Source organism: Zosterops lateralis, assembly GCF_965231275.1.
Source record: "Zosterops lateralis genome assembly, chromosome: 2".
NCBI lineage: Eukaryota > Metazoa > Chordata > Aves > Passeriformes > Zosteropidae > Zosterops > Zosterops lateralis.
This window is the reverse complement of record NC_139763.1, coordinates 65,878,927-65,903,866: the sequence shown is the minus strand read 5'-3', so window position 1 is coordinate 65,903,866 and position 24,940 is coordinate 65,878,927. Positions and strand designations below refer to the sequence as shown.

Sequence of the window (24,940 nt, the reverse complement as noted above, 5' to 3'; positions counted from 1 at the left end):
GAGATCAGTTTAAAATAACAAGTTTAACACTCCCAGCCAAAAGGAGGGAGGTAGGTGATGACAGCTCAGCACTGTGTCATCAACTTTGTTCAGATTGCTGCAGGCAAGAGTTTTCCCAGTGACTTCCCAAGTGCCCCCCATAGCGCTGCAGCCCAGGGAAGTGCCGTGGTTTGTGTCTCAGCAACCTCAGCAGCTACAGCAGGGGACATGTGGGAGGCTGAGGTCATGTCCAAACAGGTGAGCGCTGTGCAGCTCTCTTTCAAGAAAGGGTGGGAGACAGCTTTCTTTAAAAGCAATAAACATTTGTGCTGACTGGCAAGCTGTGATCACACCTCTGCACGTTTCTGTATGAACTCTAAGGCAATGTAAACTTGAGACCAGAGATATACCCAGGCCTTCACCTGCCTCTGCAATTGCCAGCAGATTTGGTGGGAGCCAGACTTGACTTGACTTGAGAAAAACATTGCCTCCCTGACCCTTGGGAAAAAGCTGAAGGATTTTAATTTCTCAATACATGTGGGAGAGCAGTGGTGGAAATCTTCATCAAGGATTTTTCAGAAGCTTGAGGGATGCCAAATCAACTAAAATAGCTAAAACAGTAATCTCTTTTCAAGCCAAATAAAATGCGACCCGTACATACATAAGTTGTTAAAATCATTTGTTTAATAAAACCAAATTTGATTGTAAAGATGCAATTTTTCTACTGCTGATTTTAATTTAATTGCTACTCATCTCAAACTATAAGTGAAGATTTTATGCAGAGAAGAGGGAGAAAGAAATTATGTGTTGGAAGCAACATTCTATCAAGATAGTCACAATTTCACAGTCACTTCTGTTCCCTATCCTTCTGCTTTATGTCTTTTGAGCTTCCCTCTTGGAAAACTCACAGTGCTTTGTTTCTGAAGTATTTTTGTACACATATTTTTAATACTTAAACAGATTTTGGATGTCTTGCCTTGAATCTTTTAAGGAATCTTTGGCTTCTTCCAGGTTTTTTTTCCCTTCTTGCAATATACGTTGTGACTACAACATAGGAATTTCAGATAAAATAATACAAGAATGTATTACAGTTACTGCCATAGGAATATACAGTTCTGCCCCTTAGCATAGACTTCAAGTAGCACTAAAAATTTTGTCATGATATAAAAATAATAGCACATTATTAAGAAAATATTTCTTTCCTCATCAGAAGTAATATCTTTGACTACTCTGCAAGACTTGTCTCAAGTCACAGTTAGTGACTTCAAAAGGAACCTTTTCTGTTCTTGTTTATATCAACAATTTTATATGTTTTCTATTTTTTAATCTGCCCTTGCTGAGCAGGACTAAGTCACCTGCAAAAGATTATAGGTTTGACATAGCTTAAAAAGAATGAAAGCCACCACAAAGGAGTTTCTCTAGTCAAATAATATTAAAAGTTAAATATTTACCTGGTACATTTACTCTGAAATGAATTAAAAATAAATGTTAAATTAATCTGCCTGACATTTTTCCTCCTCTAGTCAGTTGGGCATTTTATTTGTTGTATTGCCAGAACAGAAAAGGAACCAGAATTCAAGTCTCTGGAAGTAAATTCTTAATAACAAAAGACAGTTCAATCACTTTGACACAGAGTTAAAAGAATGCTTTTTGTGTCAATGCTCAGTGAGTTATAGCAAGTCCAGTTGATAAAATGGAAACACTATCTCAACTTGTTTAGAGTAGGTTTTCCAAATAATAACAACCTCTTTAGTTCCTCTTGCATACATTTTCCTCTTAAGTCTGTAAAATTTGAAATGGAGGGGAATTTTCTGCAAAGACAGTGTTCAACAGCTAGAAAAAAAAAAAGTTGAAAAGTTCAGTTACTTCTTCTTCAAGGAAAATTTGCCAATTTGACACAAAAAATCAATTTAAAAATCATTGTGAAAAATTAGAGGTCTCAGTTTCAGATGATACCCTCTCATGCACCCTGAGAATGATTTTGCAAGCATTGAAATATTAGGCACATATGTAGGACTTTGCAGTAGTGGGTTCTAAATGAAAATGTAATCAAATGAAAGGGAAATTGTCTATTCTTTTCCTAGAATAATTAGAGTTTCTTAAAATAGTAAAATATGAAGTGAGATAGTATTTTGATTGTAATTGCATTTTTCCTGACTCCTGTTCTATTGTAATGTCTTGCATTTGTGAGGTTGCAGTACACTTTTCTGTTATTACTCAGATATTGACTGGGGCTTAGGATGTGCCATGACCCTCAAATGTAACACTTTATCTGAGTAGGCTTTAAATGAGAGTAGTTTTCCTATGGGCTAACACATGTACTTTAAATTTATAAACCAAAAGAAGAGTCCCCCATGTGACAGTAACTAAGATGGTTGAGCTAAACCCGTTATTCTGTGGGCTGAGGAAATGAACTTTGTTTCAATTCAGGCGGAGCCTCCTGGGAGAAGTTGTCTGGCGCCACAAAACAAATTAGTAAGCAGAGACTGAAAACTATTAAGTTTATTTTAAGAATGTGTTGTCAGAGATCTAATAAATTTACTTGTTGCTGCAGGCCATGCATATATGAAGCCTTAAATAATCCAGGTGTTGTTTTTTTCCTTCAGAGGGAGGTGCAGGGTGTGGATCTTTAGGAAAAAGGTACTGTGCTTTAGGTAATGTGGGCATTTTTTAATGATAGACATGACAGCTTGAGTGGTATGTTTGGGTTTTCTCTGTTATACAAGGCAATTTAAATTAATTTTCTCATGCAAAGTTAGTTAGTGACTACACAAAATACCAATTAGTTGGAAATAACTTTATAGTAACAGAACAGTTCTTCTAAACCAAATAGATTTCTTTTGTTGCCATGTTCAAATATTCCAAAGATTACTTTTTAATTGTTTAAATTTACAAGTTTGCCATATTAAAGTTCAGAACCAGTTGTATTTTTGAATTTTCTCAGGACTCTCTTTTGTCAAGATGACTTAACTGCGGTTAGGTAGCCATATCAACTGGTGAGTTGAGCACAGTCCCGCTACATTCAATGGAGTGGGTTAAATCTTCTTAGAAGGTGATCCAGCTGTTCATACAAGATGTGCCTGCAATTCCTGAAAGTGAAGTTCTTTCCATTTCTTGTGCCTGGAAGGCTAGCTTTAATTAAACATACATCTTTTATAGGATAACTTTAGATGATATGAATCCTGTCTAGGAAAGATCTCTTGTAAGGATCTCTAAGGCTGATCTCTTGTCTTCACCTTTTGTGGATCAGGAGCCAGTTGATTTTGTTTCTGTGCTCTGGAACCTGAGCAAATACATAGTGTGTTTTCCCTGGAATGATTATTCACTGCACATGTTGAATTTATTTGCTATGGATTCTTTTCTCCTCAGAACCAGTGGTCATCCTGCAGTGCTAGTTCTTGTCACAGACTCCAAAAACAGCAAGTGGATCTTTTGGATTCCCTAGAAATCTGTTACAAACAAAGTACTTATGCATAAAGGCTTTCAAACACACACAGTGCTCCAGCATCTTTTTTGATGATTCAGATTGGGTTGCTCTTTATCCACTTTGCTCATTCCTTTGAAAATTCACAGTCTCTTGGTAAAGCCAACAGAGTGACAGTATCCTGGCTCTTGGTGAACTAATTTCTACAGAGCTGATTTATACTGAAATTAATTTAAAGCTATGAAATTAATTGGCTGAAGACTCAGTGCATATTTGCTTGCACAGATTTTGTTAATTAAAATCAGGTTAATCTCTTCATCAGAACCCAGTTAATCTCCTGCAGAAGAACTGGACACAGACTTGAATTGGGAATTCCTTAAATTAACCCAGCATGAATCTCCAGACTGCACTTGGAGACATCCTTAGTGACATTTAGTTGAATTTTATGAGTATTCAAATTTAATATGCACTAGGTAACCTTGACATTCATATCTTGTCTCTCACTTCCCCTTCCTTCCTTTTTGTAACAAAGCAGCTACATGGTATTCTTCAGATATTTCTTCTGCTACATCACTTCAGCCATTTGCTTATTCTGAGCCCTGGCAAATGTGGCCCTTCCAACTTGTTTCTTGGGGTAGACATAAAACAGAAAAAAGATTTACAGAAACTACTGAAAGATGGAAACTGTCTGCAGTTCATTGGATACCAGCAATTATACTCTGAGCAAGCTAAGTCCATAATGCTGGGAAGTGTGTGTTTTCTCATGAGAAGTTCAGAGAAAGCATTGTTTTAGTCCCTAATCACTAGGGGCTGGTTTAGGGGGTTCATTTTGGCTGTTCTGCAAATATATTGAGTTACAGTGGCAGATAGAGTGCAGGAGGTTGCAGAGTTCAGCAAGTTGTTTTAGCGATTGAGGTCTATTTCAGTATACTTAAAAGACACTTATAAAGCTGAAACATTTTAAAGCTTTTCTAGTCATTAGGTTATCCTATGCGTTGTTAAAGTCAATTCGAAACTTTCTAGTGGCATGTGTTATGTGCTGGGTTTACTTAGGCATTTCACTTATGCGATTTCCTTATGAAATGAAGGCAGTTTTACAGGATATACCCTTTCTGATGGTCATAGCAGAGGGAATAGCATTTGATAATAGAATCATGGATTAGTGTGGGTTGGAAGGAACATTTTCAAGTCATCTAGTCCAATGATGTGCTGCCCTAATGCACTGAGAGCAGAACATTTCTTGTCTACTTTATTGCTGGAGGCAGCAATGGATGGTTAATAGCTTGGCAGAAAAAAATATTTACTAGAGACTTTTGCCTTTTTAACCTGAAGCTGAAAGGTACTGGGACCACCACACAGTATGGCAAATCAGAGTTGTTGACTATGTGCCTTGAACTGGGCAGAAAACATCTATATATTTATCCTGACTATCAGAGTCAACTAAGATTTATATGTTTCTCCTGTAGGCAGGTAAAAATAGGTTTATACTTTCCATGAATGACTAGGAAAATAGTGTGGGGATATGAAAAGTGCTGAGGTTCACAGGAAGCTTCATGAATAAATGGGGAGTCATGATGCTGGGGACTAAAATTTCTGCATTTCATGTGAATTTTACTTCTTAAAGCCTGTTGAGGTAACTTTATCCTGGTGTGTATTAACTGACTTGACACAAAAGAGGCTAATCAAAGATTAAAAAATGCAGCAGATGTCTCAAAATGGACAATTCTCTGTTCTTTCCTCTCTCTGTATTTTTGAAATCAAGTTCAGAAGTGGGTTCCTATTTTTAGATGCTTCATGTCCCTATTACAAAAAGAAGGGCAAGGGTAGTACCAGCTAAAGTAATCTTGTCTGAAGAAGGCACCAGATAAAGTCAAATATTTAGAACCAAGGAAGAAAGAGTGCAGCAGACATGTGGACATGCAGACAAGTCAATAAGTTTTGCATTGCTGTACAGTGATTCCTGAACTGTAGACAGACTGCTAATATGTCACAGTTGTTTTGATTCTCCTTATTAACATCTTTTTGCAGTCTGATGAGAAAGCAAAATAAGAAGAGGAAGGAGAAAAGACCAGTAGTAAAAATTTTGAAGAAATTATTTTTTCTTAGTGCTTTATTTACTGGTTATTTTTTTCCACTCTTTCTTCGTTTTGATGTATGTTCTTTGTTCTGGAGGAATTTATAGGTTGTTTTTTTTTTCCCGGTTAAGCAACCTTAGCTAGTGACTAGAGAGAGGAGGTACATTGTACCTTGGAGCCCTACAGGGCTCAGATATCTGTGTTTGTACAGACAAATCTCATGCACACAGTGAGACTGTGTGACTGTGGTTATGCAGGGTAGGCACTCTTGCTGATTTATCTCTGATTTATGCCATGGCTGCTCAGCAGGGAAGTCAGTATCTGCATCAAGATGCATCAATTTCTGTTGTGTCAATAAATGAATACTGAGGTGCAGTTACATGCTTTTATTTATGAATTAGGGTCTGGGGCAGCTCCTAGGGACAGCAAAACTACAATCAGACTTTCCTTACAGAATGGCCATTTTTAATGGCACCTCAGGTCAACAGTGCTCAAGGTACACAATTTAATGTAAGAATTGTTTTTTATACTGTCTTTACATAGCTCTGTGATCTATGGAGAAAACTGGATTTGATTCTTTCCTTCTCTGAGTTCTTTGCACCATGATAGAAAATTGTGACAATCTAATCTGTATTTTTTCATGGAGAATTTATAACTTTGAGATATCTGAGCAGCATGGCTAAAAAGATGAATATTTGAATGGGAATATTAATTTAAATGGTTTCCTTTCAAGCAGCTGGCTGACCAAGTCTTCCTCCCGCTCCTCGTTTATTCATGTTGTGTAACTGAAACTGTTTTCTCCAGATGATTTGATCTTTTTAGGAATTTCTCGTTTGATGACCCATGCAAAAATAATAATACATCACTGTTTTCTGACAGTTAAACAATTTCCTGACAGGATTTCTGTAAAGACCAATTCCAGCTTATATCTGTCTTTGACTTGTCATATACAGGCAAACTTTTTCAGAGGGTTTTGTCCTCAAAAGCCTCTGTGATAAAGTCACCTTGTGACTCACCTTACTCTACACTAATGCACTCTGAGCTCTGGCAAAATTCAGGAAACAAGTTTTCATGCCTCACATTAGCAGCATTTTTCCATCCACATCTCATTGACGCAAAGTTTCTTTGGATTTAACCTTTTTTTTAACACTCCCCTCCTTCATTTTGTGTAGTTTTATAAGTAATGGCTTCCCTCTCTGGACTTCTGATGTATTTGTACTGCCAGCACTTGTCTGGGAGAGGAATAAAAGCAAAACTGTCTCTGGGGTGGAGTAGCTTAATGATTTGCCCAGCAGCTGAATGTCTGACTGTGCCCAAGGGCAGTGCTTGTGAGCAGTGCTCAATCCATCTGCTGATAGAAATATTATTATAGGGCAGATACTTATTTTAATAGTGAATCAATTTAAAGTGACATGTGCTGTTTTATTTCTGACATTTTATAATTTCTTAAAGTTATACTCTTAATATTCTTCACAGGCTTTGTGCTTGAGTGGTGCTTGGCTCCTCTACTATGTTGTAGTAGTTTCATCCAGGTTAGGCAGAAGGGAATTCATCTTACTCAGCATTAAATGGCTGTAATAAAAGTATCTGCAAGGTAAAGGGTCACAACAGGAGTTTTTAAAAGCTGATTAGGAAAAACACACGTATTTTTGCATGTATCAAGGCAAAGCTAATCTCATTCAAAAACAAATGCCTAAATTAAGTCATAGGCTTACAAAATGCCTCTTTTCTGGATTTGGCTGTAAAGAAGTTTAGGATTTCTAGCCCCAAAATAAATACCTGAAATTAGGTAAGGTCTATCGTATGCTTCTTGTTTTGTTTTGTTAGAGGTCTGTATTAATAATAATAATAATAGTAGTAGTAGTAGCTAATAATAAGAAAAACAGCAATTTTATTCTATGGGACAGTGGACTGTTAAATGGCTTGTATAAATTAGAAAACATCTCCTCTGAACGTGAAAAAAAAAGCACAAAATGAAGACACGGAAGTTTGAAATACCTGTATTCTTTTCTTAAATTTGTAAAGCTGATAGGTTTGGTATTGCACATTTTAAAAGGTGAAGATTGTATATTTTAGGGACAGAAGTAGGTCTGTAAGAATAGAGGCTTGATGTAACTCCCTTAAGAAATATACTTTTATGTTTGGTTGTTGGGGTTTTTTTTTTATTCTATGGAAAAAAATAGAAAGAAACAGCTGAAAGCAAGAAATAGGTGGAATGAAGACAATAATAAATCTTTTTATTGCCTTTCTTGTGCTTCTTTTCTTCCTAAATTTCATTCACAAGAGACCTGTATGTAGATTGTGTGCCTTTGTCCATAGCACATTTAACCTTGTGTTCTTTGGATAAGAGAATAAATTTTGCCAGATTTTCTTTTGCTTTCTATCCTCTGGTTAGATTATCCTTTTGTCTAAAAGGACGCAAACTGTGCTAGAAAATTTTCCTTTACCTGGGCAGTTTCAAATATCTGACATTCTCATTTGTAATAAGCACATGCAGCAGTATTTCTTCTCACTAGTGGTAAAATGTGTTCTCTCTCCTTTAAAAGACAGTAAATTTCCATCCTTTTTATATGTCAGAAACTTTTATCCTTCTGTTAAATTATGGTCAGATTGGGCAGTGTGTTAAAGGGTGCCACACAAATGGCTTTTCTCACTAAGTTACAGAACAAGATGTATTCTGTTACATTTGTCCCCAGAAACAGAAGACATAACATGCGGCTAACCTGATGTAAGTGCTGTTGTAGTTACTGCTGTAACACTATAGCTGCTGGTTCTCCTTAGTGCTCATTAGTTTTTGATATGTGTGTTTGCAGCCTTCCCCTTTGTCAGTAACAATAGAGATCACAGGAGCAGAAAGGAGCAGGGTGAGGAGTGCAGGGAGATACCCCAGTAACCATTTCCCTCCTTTCATTTACACAGTACCTCTGCCTCTGTGTGAGATTGCACAGCTATAGTTCCTGGCTTTTTTCTAGTAGGCAGGTCAATAAAGAAACATAGAGGCTTATCTTTGAAGCAGAGTGAAAGCATATGGAGTGGCTGTCTCATTTTTCAAGAGTGGAAGAAACTGGAAGGGGTAAAGCAACCTTCATTTGTCTCTTCTTGCAGTAATTAAGCCATGAATTAATTTAAATGCTTAGATATGCCTCTCTGTAGTTCAGAGGAATTACTTTTTTCACCAGCTTGGGTACAGAAGTGTTAATTTATAAAGGAAATTTCTTGCACATATAAGGTAGTTGTCACCTGAGAAAACCTTGATCTGTAGCAGCACCTTGTGGGAAGGAAATCAGACTACAATCTCCCACATAGGCCAGCATTCCCAGAAGACAATTACCAAGTGAACATTTGCCATCCCTGAGCTGAGCTTATTTTATTATTCCTATAGGACTTACAGAATTCTAGAGCAATAAAAAGCTCATCCATTAGGATGATATACAGAATGCATCCCAAATACATTTTTATTAATTCTTGAGCTTTTTCTCTTGAGAAATAAGAAAATTAGTGTACTGTGTTTGTATTCATGTAAGAAAAAAAAATGTTATGGTTGAGTTCTTTACTTGTAATTCCTTTGTTTTAAATCTTTAAAACCTTTGGATTGTGATATCCAGATAGTATCTTAGCCAGGACACAAGCCAGGTTCCATTAACCTCAAAAGAAAAAGTAATCTTTAACAAAAAAGAAAAGATATAATTATATCTTTGTTTTCCAGGAGGCAATAAGCTGAAGAATCAACATTTTCGCCTAAACTGGGCATGGATCTCCTTAGAAAAGGAGTATTACTTAGTGAATGAAGACTCCAAGTATCTTGATGTTGTTCTTAAACGGAGAGGTTACCTGGGAGAAACCTCTTTTATTAGTAAGTTCAATTCTAACCTTATTGGTTGCTTCCATAGATCACTGCCCAGCCTGTTGATATAATGTATCAACACAACACAACACTGCTGTTTCAGGATTATCAAGCTATATTCAAAGGAATATGTTTGTTTATTAAAGAATGTGTCTTTATCTTTTATATGCTATGTATATGATTTCTTTAGCTAAATAATGACATTGTCCCTTTTTTATTAGGTTTTTTTTTTTTTGTCTTTTGCAATAATTTTTGAAAAAACAACCCAAGACATGGTCCTTCTTTCTTTGATTTGATTGATACTACTGTTTATTTGTTTCACAGAATACATTTCCTGCCTGGATCTTCTTTTCCCTATAATGAAAAAATGCAGTTGTAGCAATTGAAAAGACAATAATAAACATATATCATTTTCCAGGAAGGTTGTTGTGAGCTGCTCTGACCAGCAACTACAAGGATTAGGCTCCTTTTCTTCACAAAATGTTGGCAGTCAACTGAGGCTGATACAGAAGGTGTTGAAAACTGTTTGCAGTGCCTGGGGAGGGTGAAAAAAAGGTTGTGTTATCACATTATGCAACCTCACACTTGTTTCTAGCTTCTGGATCTGTTTCCTCCTCTAATGCATTTGCACCGGGGAACATTATCCTTGTACAGTTTCATATCAAAACCTATGGTGAGCTTACACTGCTTAGAGAAAACTCAATTTAAAGCTATTTTTTGCAGAGATATGTAAGCATTTACCTGGCAAGTTTCTGTTTAGGGCTTTTTCTGATTAGAAGTCTGAGTTTCAGGTAGTGAGATGCAGTAGGGACACCTGTTCTGGCATGAGATTTAGGGGATATAAACCTAAACCAACAGGATCTTACTTAAAAGATTCTGTTTTGAACAGTGAACCAACTTTGTTAATACATTTCTTTTAAAGAAAGATAAAAGAATGGAAGAGATAAATACATAGTTAAGGATGTGTTGTTTAAATTAATTACTGGTACTGAATAACAGATACTGATGTGACTTCTGATCCTTCAGGTAGAGTGTTTACAGCACTTTCTACCTCTGGATTCAAGGCCAGTTTCAGTATTGAGCTGACTGAAAAATCAGCAAAACCAGTTTGAGTAACTTGTCTCCAACTACCTTAATCCTGCAAATGGAATTATAGAATTGGAAAGAGCATAAAACACACTGGTCAAGATTCTTACTGGCTTTTCTGGTCTGTGTGCAGTGCCAAAATGGCTGAAGGTTTATAGGTTGTATAAAATTGGCTATGACTTAGGATGAGGCACAAGCCTAAACAAAGTATGGAAAGTATTATAGGAAAAGGTCATTTGTTTCAATACATTGAATAATGCAGCTGGAAGAAACAATCAGAGAAGGAGGAAGTTTTAAGGGCATTTTTCTGAAAAGCCGAGAAAAGCCTTTAAGATTTCAGCTGTACTGTGGGATTTAAACAAGGCCAAACACATGAGTTGGAGACAATTCTGAAATACTGTCTAATTTCCATGAGGGTCTTTTAGAAAGCCTTAAACTGGGAGGGAAATGCCTGTGAAATCCTGTTTCAGAGCAATCTGAATCTGAGCCTGGAAGGCCTGTGCCATCTCTCTGGATTGAGTTGTTTGAATTTTTTCCCATGGACTTGCAGCTTCAACTTCACTTTAACCTGATGTTTGTCATTATGCAAACACTGAAATAAGAGGATAATAGTTTTTTGTTTTTTTTTTTAAATACTTATTTCAATGGCAATGAGGGCAATGGTTCATGTTTTGCATCTTCTTTCATTTTTATTCAGTATATTTTCCTTTGTGTCTGTGTTTTCCTTCGCTTTCCCTTTAAAGTCTGAACTTTCCAGGGGGTTTTATTTTTCCTATGAGAAATAAATATTTTCTAGGGTTTCAGGCAGGATGCAGTTTAGATGTTCTAGAAAAGAAGAGAACCCAGAGGGCTAAAAGGAGAGAGAAGATCTGTTGTCCTTTTGGGTCATCCGTAATTGAATTATGGGGAAATGGAAACTTGATGTAACTTCAGAGAATGTAGAGTTTTTCCACCTCTACGTGTGACAACCAAGATAAAACTGATCAGGAATAATGTATTTAGTTTGAATATTCTCAGGTTGTGAAAAGTATATTTTTCTGCGTCTTTTAAAGATGACACAGTGGGAGAAAAATTACCAGTGATGTTTATAATGACCTGAATTTCTGATTTTAACAGGCATTAGCACCAAAGATGGTACTGCCAAGAAAGATAAAGACTTCAGAGGAAAAGCTCAGAAGCAAGTGCAGTTTAACCCTGGTCAAACCTTAGCTACATGGCGAGTACGGATTTTGAGTGATGGTGAACATGAACATTCTGAGGCTTTTCAAATTGTTCTCTCTGAGCCTGTCATGGCAATTCTGGAATTTCCTGCTGCATCCACTGTGGAAATTATTGATCCAGGAGATGGTGAGAACTTTTCCAGAACTCTACTACCAATATGTGCATATACCAAAAGATAAACTGGAGGGCAAATGCTGTGAGTAACAGTGGATACTAAAGGTTGACTGTCCTCAAAATATTCCTGAATATTTTGGGATATTTGAGCATCAGGTAGCCATTTGTCCTCTATCTCTTTAAGTGCTTGATGAGGGGCTTACTCAGGTAGCATGTTTTTATTAAATGCCTGCATTTTTTTATGATATGTTATTTCTAGGAGCATTGTTTGTTTGTTTTCATTTTAGGTATAACACATTTTCCCTTAAATGTGTTTGCAGACTGAATGTGTCTGAAGGGTTGGTAGGAGGCTGACTTGATTTACTGTGCCATGGTAATTCATGTGGGAGAGGATGGGACAGGAAAGTCTGGGCTGGTTGATCACAAGTTTGGTCTTGGAACAAATTCTTTGCATCAGTTAGGCCCTGACATCAACCTGAGAAGCTCAGGAATTGTAAAAATTCATTAGACCAAGTGTAGCACACGCTATGTCAAGAACAAATAAAATTATGGTTAAATATAAATTAAGTAATAAGCTGATTAAAAAAATAATAAAAATAAGTAGAGCATGCTCTGGTTGCTTTGCATCTTTTCAGCTGCATCCAGACACTTGAGCCCATGGGCTGTAGTCAAAACTGTACTTAGGAAACCTTTTAAGTAGTGGACACCATAACAACTTGAATTATATAGTCTTCCCTAATTAACATTTGAAGAGTGTTAGGCATGGAAATTATCAGAGGTGTCTTAGTTCCTAGTCACAAATGCAAGTTAAACCAGAGCTTATCTCACATCCATTTTTAATCACTGAGAAAAATAGTGCTTAACTTGAAAAGCAGCAGGTATGAAACACAGAAATAACTTGAAAGTGTGTTAAATCTCTTTATCTCTTCTATGATCAGTAAGATAGACCAGTTAAAGGCAATTGGCTGTCTTCTTTAAGCCAACAACGTGTATATTATATTTCTTGCATTAAGATAAATTTTTTACAGTCCCAGAGAATTTGTATTAATTATACATTAAGTTAAGTTGCAGAGGGCAAAAAGAAATGTACAGCTGCAAATCAAGGAATACCTAGAAGAAAACTAGAGAGAGAACTTTGAGGGGAAGGACTATGTTTCCTAACAGTCTTTTGAACCTCAGGGTTTACCAAGCTCACTGAATAGGAACCATCCAAAGTTTTATTCTGCTTCTAGTGAAGAAATCATTGATTTGAATGGCATAGCGTTAGAATCAAAACTGTGAGTTTGTTCAGAAAGCTGTACCAGCCTCTTGGGGTATGGGACATTAGTTAATGTTTTGTTCAAAATATAGATTGCATAGGGATGTGGTTTTTTGTACTAGATGTGATGGTGTAGCTCGTTCTCCTCCAAGCTTTTATGTTGTTCATAAGGTCTGTTAAACTTTTATAGTGCCATTTTACTCCTAGTTGAATAATTATGAGAGAGAGAGGAAACTGAATAAATCAGATTCCTGCATGCTTTGGAAGGTTAGAGGCGTTTATTTTGCCAACTAAATTCTAAAGGGAGAATAAAATTAACTAAATGGGATTTTTTTTTTTAGTGCTGTCTTTTGCTTTACTTTAAAACAAAAAAGTAGGGATTTGATATTTTTCACATTGAATTTTTGTCTTGCCAGAATAGTGAGTAGTCTAGATTTTATCAAACCTGAATTACAGCATTTTTAAGGCAGGCTTTTGACCTGAAGTCATGCTAGTAGTAGTTGGAGAAATAAAACCTGGAATATGTTTTCAAAGAAGTCACCTGACAATTTTCAGAATACTGCTTGCCAAAATACTCTGAAATTATGAAAAATTTGCTTTGTGCAGTCAGCTGATATCACTTAATTTGATATTATACAGAATTATATTCTGTTTTGGTTGCTGTCACATTAACGAAACTGTAAAAGTGTTTTATAATTATGTGTGTAGCCACCTTTTGTTCTTGAGTTTTTGACAGAAAAAGAACAAAAATGATCCTGAATCCCAGTAACAGCATAAACCCAGCAGTCTGGTTATATGAGCATAAAATAATGAAGGAGTTCAGAATGCATCTTAGTGGACTTTTTCCCTGAAAAATGATCTGATATCCTCTTGTATGATACATTTTAGGGTGAGATTCCTCCTCAGACTTCACTGGCTATATAGACTGGGTCTCTTTTTAGTAAAAAAGGAGTGTAGACATGCAACTAACTCAAATCAAATGTCCAAGTCAGAGTAAGATGTCAAGAGCTCAACCTTGCTCCTCCATGCCAAATTATTTTCCTGGTTATCTTGATCCAGTAAGTTAAAGAATGGCCTTGGTGAACCACAGCCTGTGTGTGAGCTGTGCTATTGATACTTCTGTAGTTAACAGTTAATAATTACATAACATGGAAATAATAAAAAGACAGACTTTGTGGGCAAGTTCTCCAAACACTGTCTTGCACCATTAACCCTAGATAAACAAATCAGTCACATTAGAGACCACTTAATAAGAACTTGTGAATTCAGACCTAAGGATCTGATTTTTTTTTCCTTTTCTGAAACATGAAGAAACTCTATTTCTCTCACCCTCCAAGTTTTACTTGGCATTGCCAAAAAAGCAAGATAGTTTTTTCACTTTTAGAATATTCAGAAATGCTCTTAGCCAATGTACAAGTGACTTTATGAGGTTCTTTTCTTTGCAGAATCCACAGTCTTTATTCCTCAGTCCACCTATACTATTGAAGAAGATGTTGGTGAGTTATTTATTCCAGTCAGAAGAAGTGGAGATGTGAGTCAGGAACTGATGGTCATCTGCTACACACAACAAGGTAGTAGAATTTACTACAGAATAAAAAAATGGCAAGAGTGGAAAAGAGACATAAATTTTAAAATATTTATTCCATCTATTTTATAAAAAAAAATTGTTTATCACTTCTTTAATTACTTTTTCGTCTAAATATCTTCAGTCTCAACTGGAATTGAATTCATCTCTGCAATCTGTCTAAGGGTGTGACTAAACACAGTTTAAAAATCATCATGGAGAGGTGAAGAGGATCTGTGTTCTTTACATTTCTGCACAATTTTTATATGCAGCCCCATATATCTGAAAGTGATGGGAACTGAAAGCACTCCAGTGATTGCCCTGGATACCCTTCACTTGTTTGTATCTTGAAAAAAATTATACAAAATAATATTGCTTAATTGTCATACTTGTCCTTCCTCTGACTTTCACTCTCTTACTAATAATACATGTGCAAGGAATGGGGTTTCTACACCTGTGGTTTTATTACTATTTTTTTATCTGGGGAGCTGAAGAAATATTTTGTGCAAAGTAATCTGAAATCCAAATAATTTGTTTTCATGAAATTCTATCTGTTCCAGTCCACTGGTATCTTCAGTATGGGTAAAATATCCCAAGGTAGTTAGCTGGTAATCCTCAGAGGAGCTATTTTGTCAGTCTGTGTCTCTTGTGATAGACAATATTCCTTATGACTGAAAAGGTGCAAATGATTTGAAGAACCACACTCTTCCATTGTGTCCTATTCAGAAGTAGTACGGACCTCAGAAGTGGGTCCGTGGACATCTGACCTTATCCACAGCCCATCTTATCACCAAAAAGTAAACAGAATTTAAAAGACAATAAAAATATATTTCCATCTCTGTGAGGAGATCATCGTAACCATGGTATGTATAGTGACTGTTTTCCTTTTATGCCACAGGAACAGCATCTGGCACTGTCCCAACCTCTGTACTTTCCTACTCTGACTACATATCCAGGCCAGAGGATCACAACAGCATTCTGCGTTTTGACAAAGACGAACAAGAAAAAATGTGTCGCATTGTCATCATAGATGATTCCTTGTATGAAGAGGCTGAGACCTTTGATGTTTTGCTGAGCATGCCCATGGGTGGAAGAATTGGTGCAGAATTCCCAAGCACTCGCATTACCATTGTACCTGACAAGGATGATGGTAAGATATCATATAATTGAAGTGATACTGCCAATGCAGGATGGAAACTACAAATAACATCACATTTAAAATCAGCATGTAGAAAATGGGTTTTGTTTTTCTTCCTGCTGGTTAAAACACATCTGTCTTCCATCTTAAGATTAGGAAATACTGTTGGAAAGCTATGTGGGTTTTTGAAAGTATTTAGTATTGCTATTTTATTGTTTGAGAAAATCACACGAGCAGTGATCCAGAGCAAGGAGCTGCACCTTTCTCTTCTGTCACATTAAGAGACACAATCCAAGATGTCGTCTTGCCCTGGGCAGTCTTGTTTCTGTGATTCTGAGGCTGTGTCCACAAAACCTTTGGCCCATTCAGTCATGCTGCAGAGGACCCTATTGGAGGCCCTGATGGGGCAGAAACCATCTAGCAGCTCCCAAGAGGCAACCTATACTACTTCTGATTTGATGCTGCATTTGAATTTCTGCATGGAAGTGTCCATTTGTGCTCTCCTGGTGTTTTCAATAAAGCAAATATTCAAATAAGAGTAATGTTGCTTTAGAAATTGCCTCAGTTAGGAAACAGTGACTGAATTATGTCATGTGTTGAACTGGTTAATAGCTTTAAGATGTTGCTTTTAAAGAGGAACTTCTGGTGGTGATTAGAAAAAGGGATGTGACTAAGGCAGAGTAGAATCAGCACACTGTATCAGCAACTGCTTTCAAAAATAAGTGTATTATTGCTGCCTCAAGCCACTCCTTTAATGCTTCAGCATTTATGTGACAGCTCTTTTTCTAGAAGTAGAATGAAAGCTTCCTGGTACAATTGTCCTCATTTATGCATGGAGTCTGGAGACTGACATCTCAACTGTAAATTCTGTGATAGGACTTCTGATAAGATGTCTTAGTCCTCCCTGCCAGGCCATAAACCTTCTATTGTGACACCATCATACTTCCTAAAGGCTAAAGGGAGGAATTAGATAGTACAGTATCCTTTGCAAGTCTGATACCAAAACAGACCATTATTATCAGCACAGTGATTTCTCTCTAGGTAAGGATACAAAAGGCAGCTCTTTAAGGCAGGAAGTCCACACCCATCTAATTGCCTCATAAATTCTCAGTCTGCCTGAAATTTCTCACCTGTAATCCTTTGACAGAGGTGACTTTGTTTTCTCTGTGGAGCATTTGGGGGTAATCATATAGCATTAATGACTACAAGAGGTTGAAAAAACATATCTTGTAAAGCAAGAGATCATATATCGAATGCAAGCCAAAATAGATATCTTTATCTGACTCTGCTGTTATAGCAAACACAAATTTATTCATTTGGGAGCTTCTACAAAAGTTTGATTTGTATGAATAATTTTGATGAATTCATCAACTTTAAAATTTGTACATAGCAGACAGAGTATAGAGTATTTAGAGAGTAGCTATTAAAAATGTGTGTTCATGGAGAAGCTGATTACCCAAAAATTGAAGGTGTTTTGACTGTTTAAAATATATATGGAGAGTTTGGTATAGAGAGAGTGGTCCTCCAAGACATTAGTTAATATCAGAGATGAGCTGAAATTAGACCACGCAACTTCAGTGACTCTGTGACTCCCAGTCACAACAGAGTATAAAACTTAATATTTTATGAAACTCACACAAAATATTAGGGAAGTTCATGAGAAATCTCCTTTAACACTGCCATTAGAAAAAAGGAGAAGTAATTTAGTTTATGTACCACTTTTCAGTTTTAAGTTTCTGCATTTATGAGCACAAGCTGTCTCAGAGCTACAAACTTTTCTACACAAATTAATTTAACAAAGAATCATCTCTGGGATTTATTTAAAAAGCTGGGGAAGTGTTTGGGAAAATAGAATGTATTATTTCCATTATCTAGCAACTGAAATATCTATGTTTATTGGTAGGAGTAAAGAATATTTGATATATAGAAATAGAAGGGGTCTTTGAAGAATGAGTTTGGAACACTTTTTCACAAACATTCACTTTTCGTTTTACACCCGAAATGTTGTGTATGTGGTATTTGGAATGATGTGACAGAACTCCTTTTTAGCTTTCTGTATCAGTCAAAGAACTCCCACAAAGAATTCCAGCACATGCAAAAACTTACTGACAATTCATTTACCAGTAAAATTTCCTACCACATTCTTTTTAGTTTGCATAAAAATATAAAGCATGAAAAGTCTTTGTTTTGTTTCATCTGATACCTGTTGCACTGCCTTTTCTATAAAAAGCAGAGTACAGACTACAGGGGTAGATAAATTATAGATTACACCTCACAGATTTATTTATGTATTCACACACACACACAAATATATGTACGAGCACATATTTATGTGAGGTGTGAGCAATTTAGCACCCTGGCAGTCATGATTGAAAATCTGCATAAATAAGCAGAGGATTTTAAGCAGCATTGGTTATTATTGTTTGCAGTGCACAACATTAGTTTTACTTAGTTAAACCAGTGTGGTATGTGAAAAAACATAAAAATTATTTAGCTTTTAAGAGTAAGATTCAATTCAGAAGGTGTCTAAGATAGAGTTCAATAGAAGCTTTAGCACATATATAATAGCCTATCAGCTGTAGTAATGCTGTAATGCTGAATTCTATGGTCCACTTTAGTCTCTCCTCTCTCACATCTGCTGATAGATGTTTCTCATTGTTTGCTAAAATGTATCTTCTACTTAACAGAATTTCTTTGGACAAATGTCACAGTGTGTCATTAAGTGATGTCTCCAAGTATTGTGACTGGATTAACATTATGCTTTGACTTCTTCAGGCCAAACAATAGAAATAGCAAAGGTCAAAGTTTAATAATACTACATGAGATCTTTCCTATGGAACTCAAGTCTGCACTAGCAACATTGCCTTATCTCCTCTGGCATTCCATGCGAGTTAATTAGGAAACACTCACCTTCAGCACCTACCGTCCAAGTCTTTTATTTCTAGAGAATGCCCTTAGGGTCTAACTAAAATGTTGTAGTTGCTATATGATCATGGCAATAAAAAAGTAAGAGGTGTGCTCTAGTTAACTACAGTGTATTCACTAAATTCCAGGCAACTCAAAAGTTTAATTGAAGATTATACAGTTGTGCTGTGCTGCCAAAGCAAAATCTGGGGAAAAAAAACTTGTAGTATGTAGAACATGCTCCGGTATATTTATATATTGTGAATGGTGATTTTCAAATTGGTGCTGCTATTGGGACATTTCCTAATTTGGAAGGGACTTTTCCTGATAGGTACTGAAGTTAGATAGAAAAAAATAAAAGGATTAAATTAATGCAGTAAGTAGCAGAAAAAACTTCATATGGAAATCTTGGATTCAAAGTTATTTATGCCACTACAGTTATGGCACTAAAAATAAAAACATGGTTTGTTTGAGTCAGATGTGATAGCTACTAACTGTAAACCATGGAATAAAATCATGCATAGGGAAAAGACCTATGTAAATCATCCATCTCTGGAATGGCACTAATCTCACTTGGTGTTAGCCTCTAGGACTTTAGACATCTGATTCAAATAGGCTATTATAGGGTTCCTCTATTGTTGATGAAGAGAGATGCACCCCTAGAAAACATCCCATCCTAGGACAAGTATCTAAATTGTTGAGCCCTGCTAATTGTTGGCAGGGACACCTGGTGCATCCGAATACATTGATTTATGACAGTAGAGATAAACCCTACTGCAGAAATTTAATTTGCAAATACAAAGTTGTAAGTGCTACTGGGCATGAAGGACATAACCTATACTGCCTGGAGAGCACAGAATTCAACATAAAGCTCATTTGAAGGAGGCACTTTACATAATAGATAAATATTCTGCATCTAGGAAAAGGAAGATGAGGTTAATGTGCACTTTTCATTCCCCTTGGACAGAGGAATCCTGGAATTTAGTCCAAGACTGACAAAAATACTCAGACCCTACTCTTCCATGGAAATGCCTTAATCCTCAGGCACTTAGCAACTAAGCTAGATCAGCCTGGAAGTGCTTTCTGTTCTTCCAGCTGAAGCAGTGACTCTGAAATGATTTCATAGAGAGAGAGAAAAAAAATGAGATCTGTGTCTTTTGTTAGTATTCATCAGGGAGTGAAGAGCCTGTAATTTAGTTCCAATACTAACAAAGTTACTGTGTTGTATGCAACAAGTCTGGTACAAAATGCTGTAACAAAGTTTGAGTCAGAGCTCTGCTTTTTCATAGTCCCAGTATTTTGACTACTGTGCTAATTTAGACTTTTTTTTACTTACTTGTTTTTTTGTTGTGGGCGATTTAAAACTCAGTTTGTAATCACATTTGGAAACCTGAAGAGAAGAGGTGTGGTGAATGCAGAGCTGGAAGTTTGCACCTAAGGGAAAAATACTTGCAATTATTTTGTGTGCTGCAAGTTTTTTGTAAGTTGCTTTCTCCCTGTGTGATTTTAATTCCATGCTACTGTATTTAGTGTTGCCCTGAGAGCACACAGCCTTACAGCCAGGCTGACAGACAGTCATCCTGCCTCAGTGGAATTGTTGAAGCCTCATGCTGTTCACAGCAGGAAGTACATTAAATACATTTCTTCCACTTCATTCACATTAGATGGGCAAGAAGCTGCTCAGACTTCTTCTTGACATTTCTACATCAAGGCTGGGAAAGCAAAAGACTCCGGTTTATGTTGGAGAGTTGCTGACCATATCTTTACACCTGATCAACAGAATCAATCACTCATACCATCCACATGATAGAGGATAGCGTTGTCTGGGAATATTTTACAGATGAGTAAACTGGATGATGGTATCCTAATGTAGAAAGGGAATGTTGGAGGTGAAACAGAACAGATTAATTATTTAGTCTTCTGGAGATTTTTTTAAAACACTTGCCATTGCTTTCCTTACACTGAATTAAATTTTGAAAATCCTTAGACCATGTTCTGGAAATTGACACCCACTAATACTTGCCCAGCTTCCTTGGAGTAATAAAGTACATATTAATATTTATTATCAATAGGCTGAAAAGTCAGCACTACAATGTTATACTATAAATATATACTTTGCATTGGCTTCTAGCAAGCAGGCAGTATGAACTAACTCAGTGTGTGTACTGAGCCAAATTTACAGCTTATGATAAATAAGTGTTTTATTAGTAACATAGTTTATCAGAGGAACATCCTTATCTCACAAGGCTCATTGGAATCTCCTTATTTCCATTGGCCTCCAAGGCAGGCAGTCAAATATGTCTTTTTCTCTTTGCCAGTAGGTCTGTCAGACCTTAAACTGAACATGTGGTTGATTAATCTTGGTAGTTAACATCTGCTAGTTATTTGTCCAACTTTAATTAAAATCTGAACACTACAGGGAGAGCATGCCCACTGTTATGTTACGGACTGGAGTAATGATTTGGCCAACTATACATCACCACTCTCTAGAGATGTCTAAAATAGTGAACTAGTTCTTTTTTACTGTGTACATCCATCTCTGATTACTTTCTCCCTTTTATGTTTTTACAGTGCTTGTGAGTCTGATGCCTCTGGCACTTCTGTGTAGCTTTTAACTTCTTTTGTGCTCCCATTAAACAAAATCTCTCTATGACCCTCCCCTTTCCCCAGTCTGTGGCAGGTGGCCAGGTTGGCAACTAATCAAGGGAAAAAGTGGATGACAGCCAGCTTATGACACATATTATACTCCCAGTTTTCTTTACTAATAGCTTCTTATTATCACCAGTTCAACAGAGTGAAAAATGTTCAATTTATTATGGTAGCCTTAAAGATTTTGGAAAGTGTCTGTGTGCTGCCTATCATAGAAATAAATTATTGTCATACCTTGCAGTAGGATATTCTATAGAGTAACCAAGCACATTTATGATTTGCTTTCTACCCTTATTTTTTGCTTATGATTTATTATGTATGTGTGCCCCATTTTATAAGTGTGTGTGTGTATATATATGTATGTGAACTACTATGAGATGCTGGTTTCATCCCATCTTTATTTAATAACTAGATATATAGTCTAACCTTTGTCTCCTCTGATAGGTGAGGAGGACAGAACATGACCTCCAGGCAGTGCTTTGTCACATCCATTTCGGATGGCTCTTTTACAGTAGGGGATACAGCTGGTGAAGCACAAAGCTCTTCAGCCTTCACTGCTCATTTTTAAATGAGTTTCTTACACATGGATTATTACACTCCTATGTGAATTGCAGTAATATTTTGAGGAGAGCATTGAAATACAGAAAAAAATTTAATTTTGTATTCAAAGCACACAAAATAGCTGATAATCAGAAGGCACGAGATTAAAAAATTATACCTTCTGCTAAATTTAGAACGAGTTTAATGAAGTGGTGTTCTTATGTGAACTGGTGTTGCATCCCAGAGCCTAATGCATTATTGGTTTATGACAGTTCACTCAAGACTACATTGAACTGCTTTCACTCTCATGTCCTGCTGTAGCATATCATATTTTTGATGGCACTGGTCTTTGTACTGTAGATCTTGCATTTATTATATGCTATTTAGAAATGTAATGAATGCCTAGCAAACCATTCTAAATTAATCATCTGTTCGTTGTTGGGTATGGTTGCAGGGAGTGAATTTAGTGACCGAGTGAGTGCTTTATAGGTTGAAGATTTGGATAATCAAGTTGAGTAGGATGTCTTGGTACATTCCGTTTTCCTAAGGCTTCTTCAATCATCTTCCTTATTCTGAATCTCCTCATACAGAGACTTCGCTGATTTGCTCCTAGTCTTTGAAGACCCTAAAGAAACTGTAACCACTGTAGCCCATTGGGCTTTAATGCCATGGATTCTCCTTTTGAACGTGCAAATCCTCAAAAGATTAGCTCAGTTACTATGTCACTTCATTGTCAGGACACACTTGTCTCTCTCACACAAATGGGATCAAAAGTCAAGGAGACAAAATTCAAGAAGTTTTAACATACAGTGGAGCATATTTTCTTTTGTTATAACTCTAGTTTTTTGGTCTGGTAAGTCTGGCTGGTGCTCTGTTTTCACCTCTGCTGTCTTCTCTGCCAAGTCCCATCCTCAACAGCAGCTCCAGTAAAGGGATCTCTTGCATACTTTGCTTCTACAGCCTTGGTGAGCTAGGTATGTTCTGATTGTATGTGGGCAGAAAAGCCTATAGGAAATTATTTCCACTGGTTAAGCAAACTCAGCATAACTAGCATTGTGACTGAATAGTAAAAGTGCAAAAATCCAAAGTCGGCTCAGCCAGAAATGGTTGCATACTGTATCTTTACCTAGCCTGATCTCTAAAATGCTGTTGAACTTTTTTTACTATTTCTGTTTGTAGCCCTTATTTTTCACCTGATGTGTGAATCACTGACTGTAAGCACCTTCAAGCTTGGCCTCCTTGCAAGAAACCTTGTGTGTGGTATATTTAAATGCTACTGCCAAGCCTTCCCATTTATCTGACTGCCTGTTTCATCAGCTTGTTGAGAATTTGTTACTGATCCCATTTCCCAGGCCTGTTATATAAAAGTAATCTGATTCATTTTAAAAAGAGAGCATGTAGAAGATTCTGAGTTGGTTTCATGCTCTGTGGGAGGTATAGCCAGTAGGAAAAAGATATGTGAAATTCAGATGGTTGCTCCAGGCAATACAATCATGTTTGGGTATATCCCCAAATTCCAGTCTCTGTTTCTTCATCTGTTAGTCTTTATATTTTTATTTCCATTAGTAAATGAGGCAAGTATCTGCATTATGGAATGGTTTAGGCAAGTGATTGGAGCTTGATGTACTTACAGCAGGATAAATCTTTTGGCCCTATCCCCAGACTGAACATAAGAAAAACTCCTCCAACACATGTAATAGTTCTAGTGATATCAAGGTCTGTAGGTTATATCCTGAAGGTGTGTGGAACAATATTACTCTACTAATAAATATTTTCATGTATGGGTTAGTTCACCGGTATATGAATTTGGTGTTTTGGAAAGGTAGCAATGTTTCTTAGCAAACCAACAAAGGTAAATTAACTGCTTCATGGGAAAGTCACTTATTAGAGTGAACTGCACACATTAGCCTTTCTACTAATATGCCATTTGTAGCTGGGAAACAATTTAAGACTGCTCATTATTATCTCATACATAATGATTAACTGATTGTTAAAAAATTCGTTTTCACTTTAAAGGCACACATCCTCAATGAGTTGAGCTCCAGCTTGTCCTCATACACTCAAATGTCTTTATTCTCCATTGTTCAGGAATACTCTGTAGTTCATTGAGCTGTTACTGCACCATTTATGATCAGCAGCCTGACATTAAGCAAAATCAGAATTAGCTCTGTTCTCCAGGCTGCAAAGAACACTGCAGGCTGTCAAGAAGGAAAGTACAGGTGACCAGAGATTGGATGTCATTGTAGCCATCTCACTGCCATGCTCAGTTTTGAAGCTAGAGCTGTGGTCTGCTTCCTTTAGCAATGCCACTTTGCTCACATTTGAGTTTTGCTTATTGATGTAGCAGAGAGTTTAGATATGGACTCCAAGCCTGCTAGGCAGGTGCTGCTTGTGATGGTACTGTGTCTAGAGAAGCTGAAGCATGGATACACTTTAACATAAAAGGTGAGTTAAAATGTAAAGTATTATGCTAAATTAGTGTATATCATAAATAAATTAAATGTGAATCCGTAATGTTGTTATATGTTGACATATGTAGTGTTGTTCATAGCAGTTGCTGCTTCACACCATGTTACTCTACTGAAATTACTAGGTTAAGTTGCATAAAATGAGAGTAATTAAGTGATGAGCCAGTCAAATCAATGTATGGTGCTGCCACTGTGGATTAAAAAAGAAACTCCAATTTCCTTACAAAACCAAAGTGTGTTTGGTAAAGATTGCATTAATTTGAATCTATCTTATTACTTATTACAGTGTTTGCAGAATTGTTTTAAAAATCCTTTTTAAGTCAATAGACAGAAATGGTCTGTTGAGACAAATGGAAAAGCAGATATTATTTGCTTAAGATAATGTCTGTGGCAATTTGGCTGCAACTACCAATTTTGATTCTGAGGGGAATTTACTTTTTGATTGTAAAAGTTATGACAACACTGCTAAGAAGATGAAAGCTGTTAAGATTGCAACATATGAATGTGAAAAGTAATCTGTTTTGACCACATCAAATAAAAAGCTATTGGCATTTGCACAATAAGTACCTGCTACAGAACTGAGCTTTGGCTGTAATCTTGACCCCTGCTTCTACAGCATTCCGTGAAAATAAATGACTTGGCAAATTAAATTCATTGTGCTAAATGCAAGCTCAGT

The 24,940-nt window shown here is 36.5% G+C and overlaps 1 protein-coding gene across 1 annotated transcript in view; it reads left to right on the top strand.

Moving 5' to 3' along the window:
- FREM2 (FRAS1 related extracellular matrix 2) overlaps positions 1–24,940 on the top strand; it is a 119,157-nt gene that overhangs the window by 50,905 nt on the left and 43,312 nt on the right. Inside the window, exons 3-6 of the mRNA XM_083885115.1 lie at positions 9,185–9,331; positions 11,525–11,755; positions 14,447–14,572; positions 15,464–15,715. Coding sequence (XP_083741241.1) covers positions 9,185–9,331; positions 11,525–11,755; positions 14,447–14,572; positions 15,464–15,715 — 756 coding nt within the window. The remainder of the gene's footprint in view (positions 1–9,184; positions 9,332–11,524; positions 11,756–14,446; positions 14,573–15,463; positions 15,716–24,940) is intronic.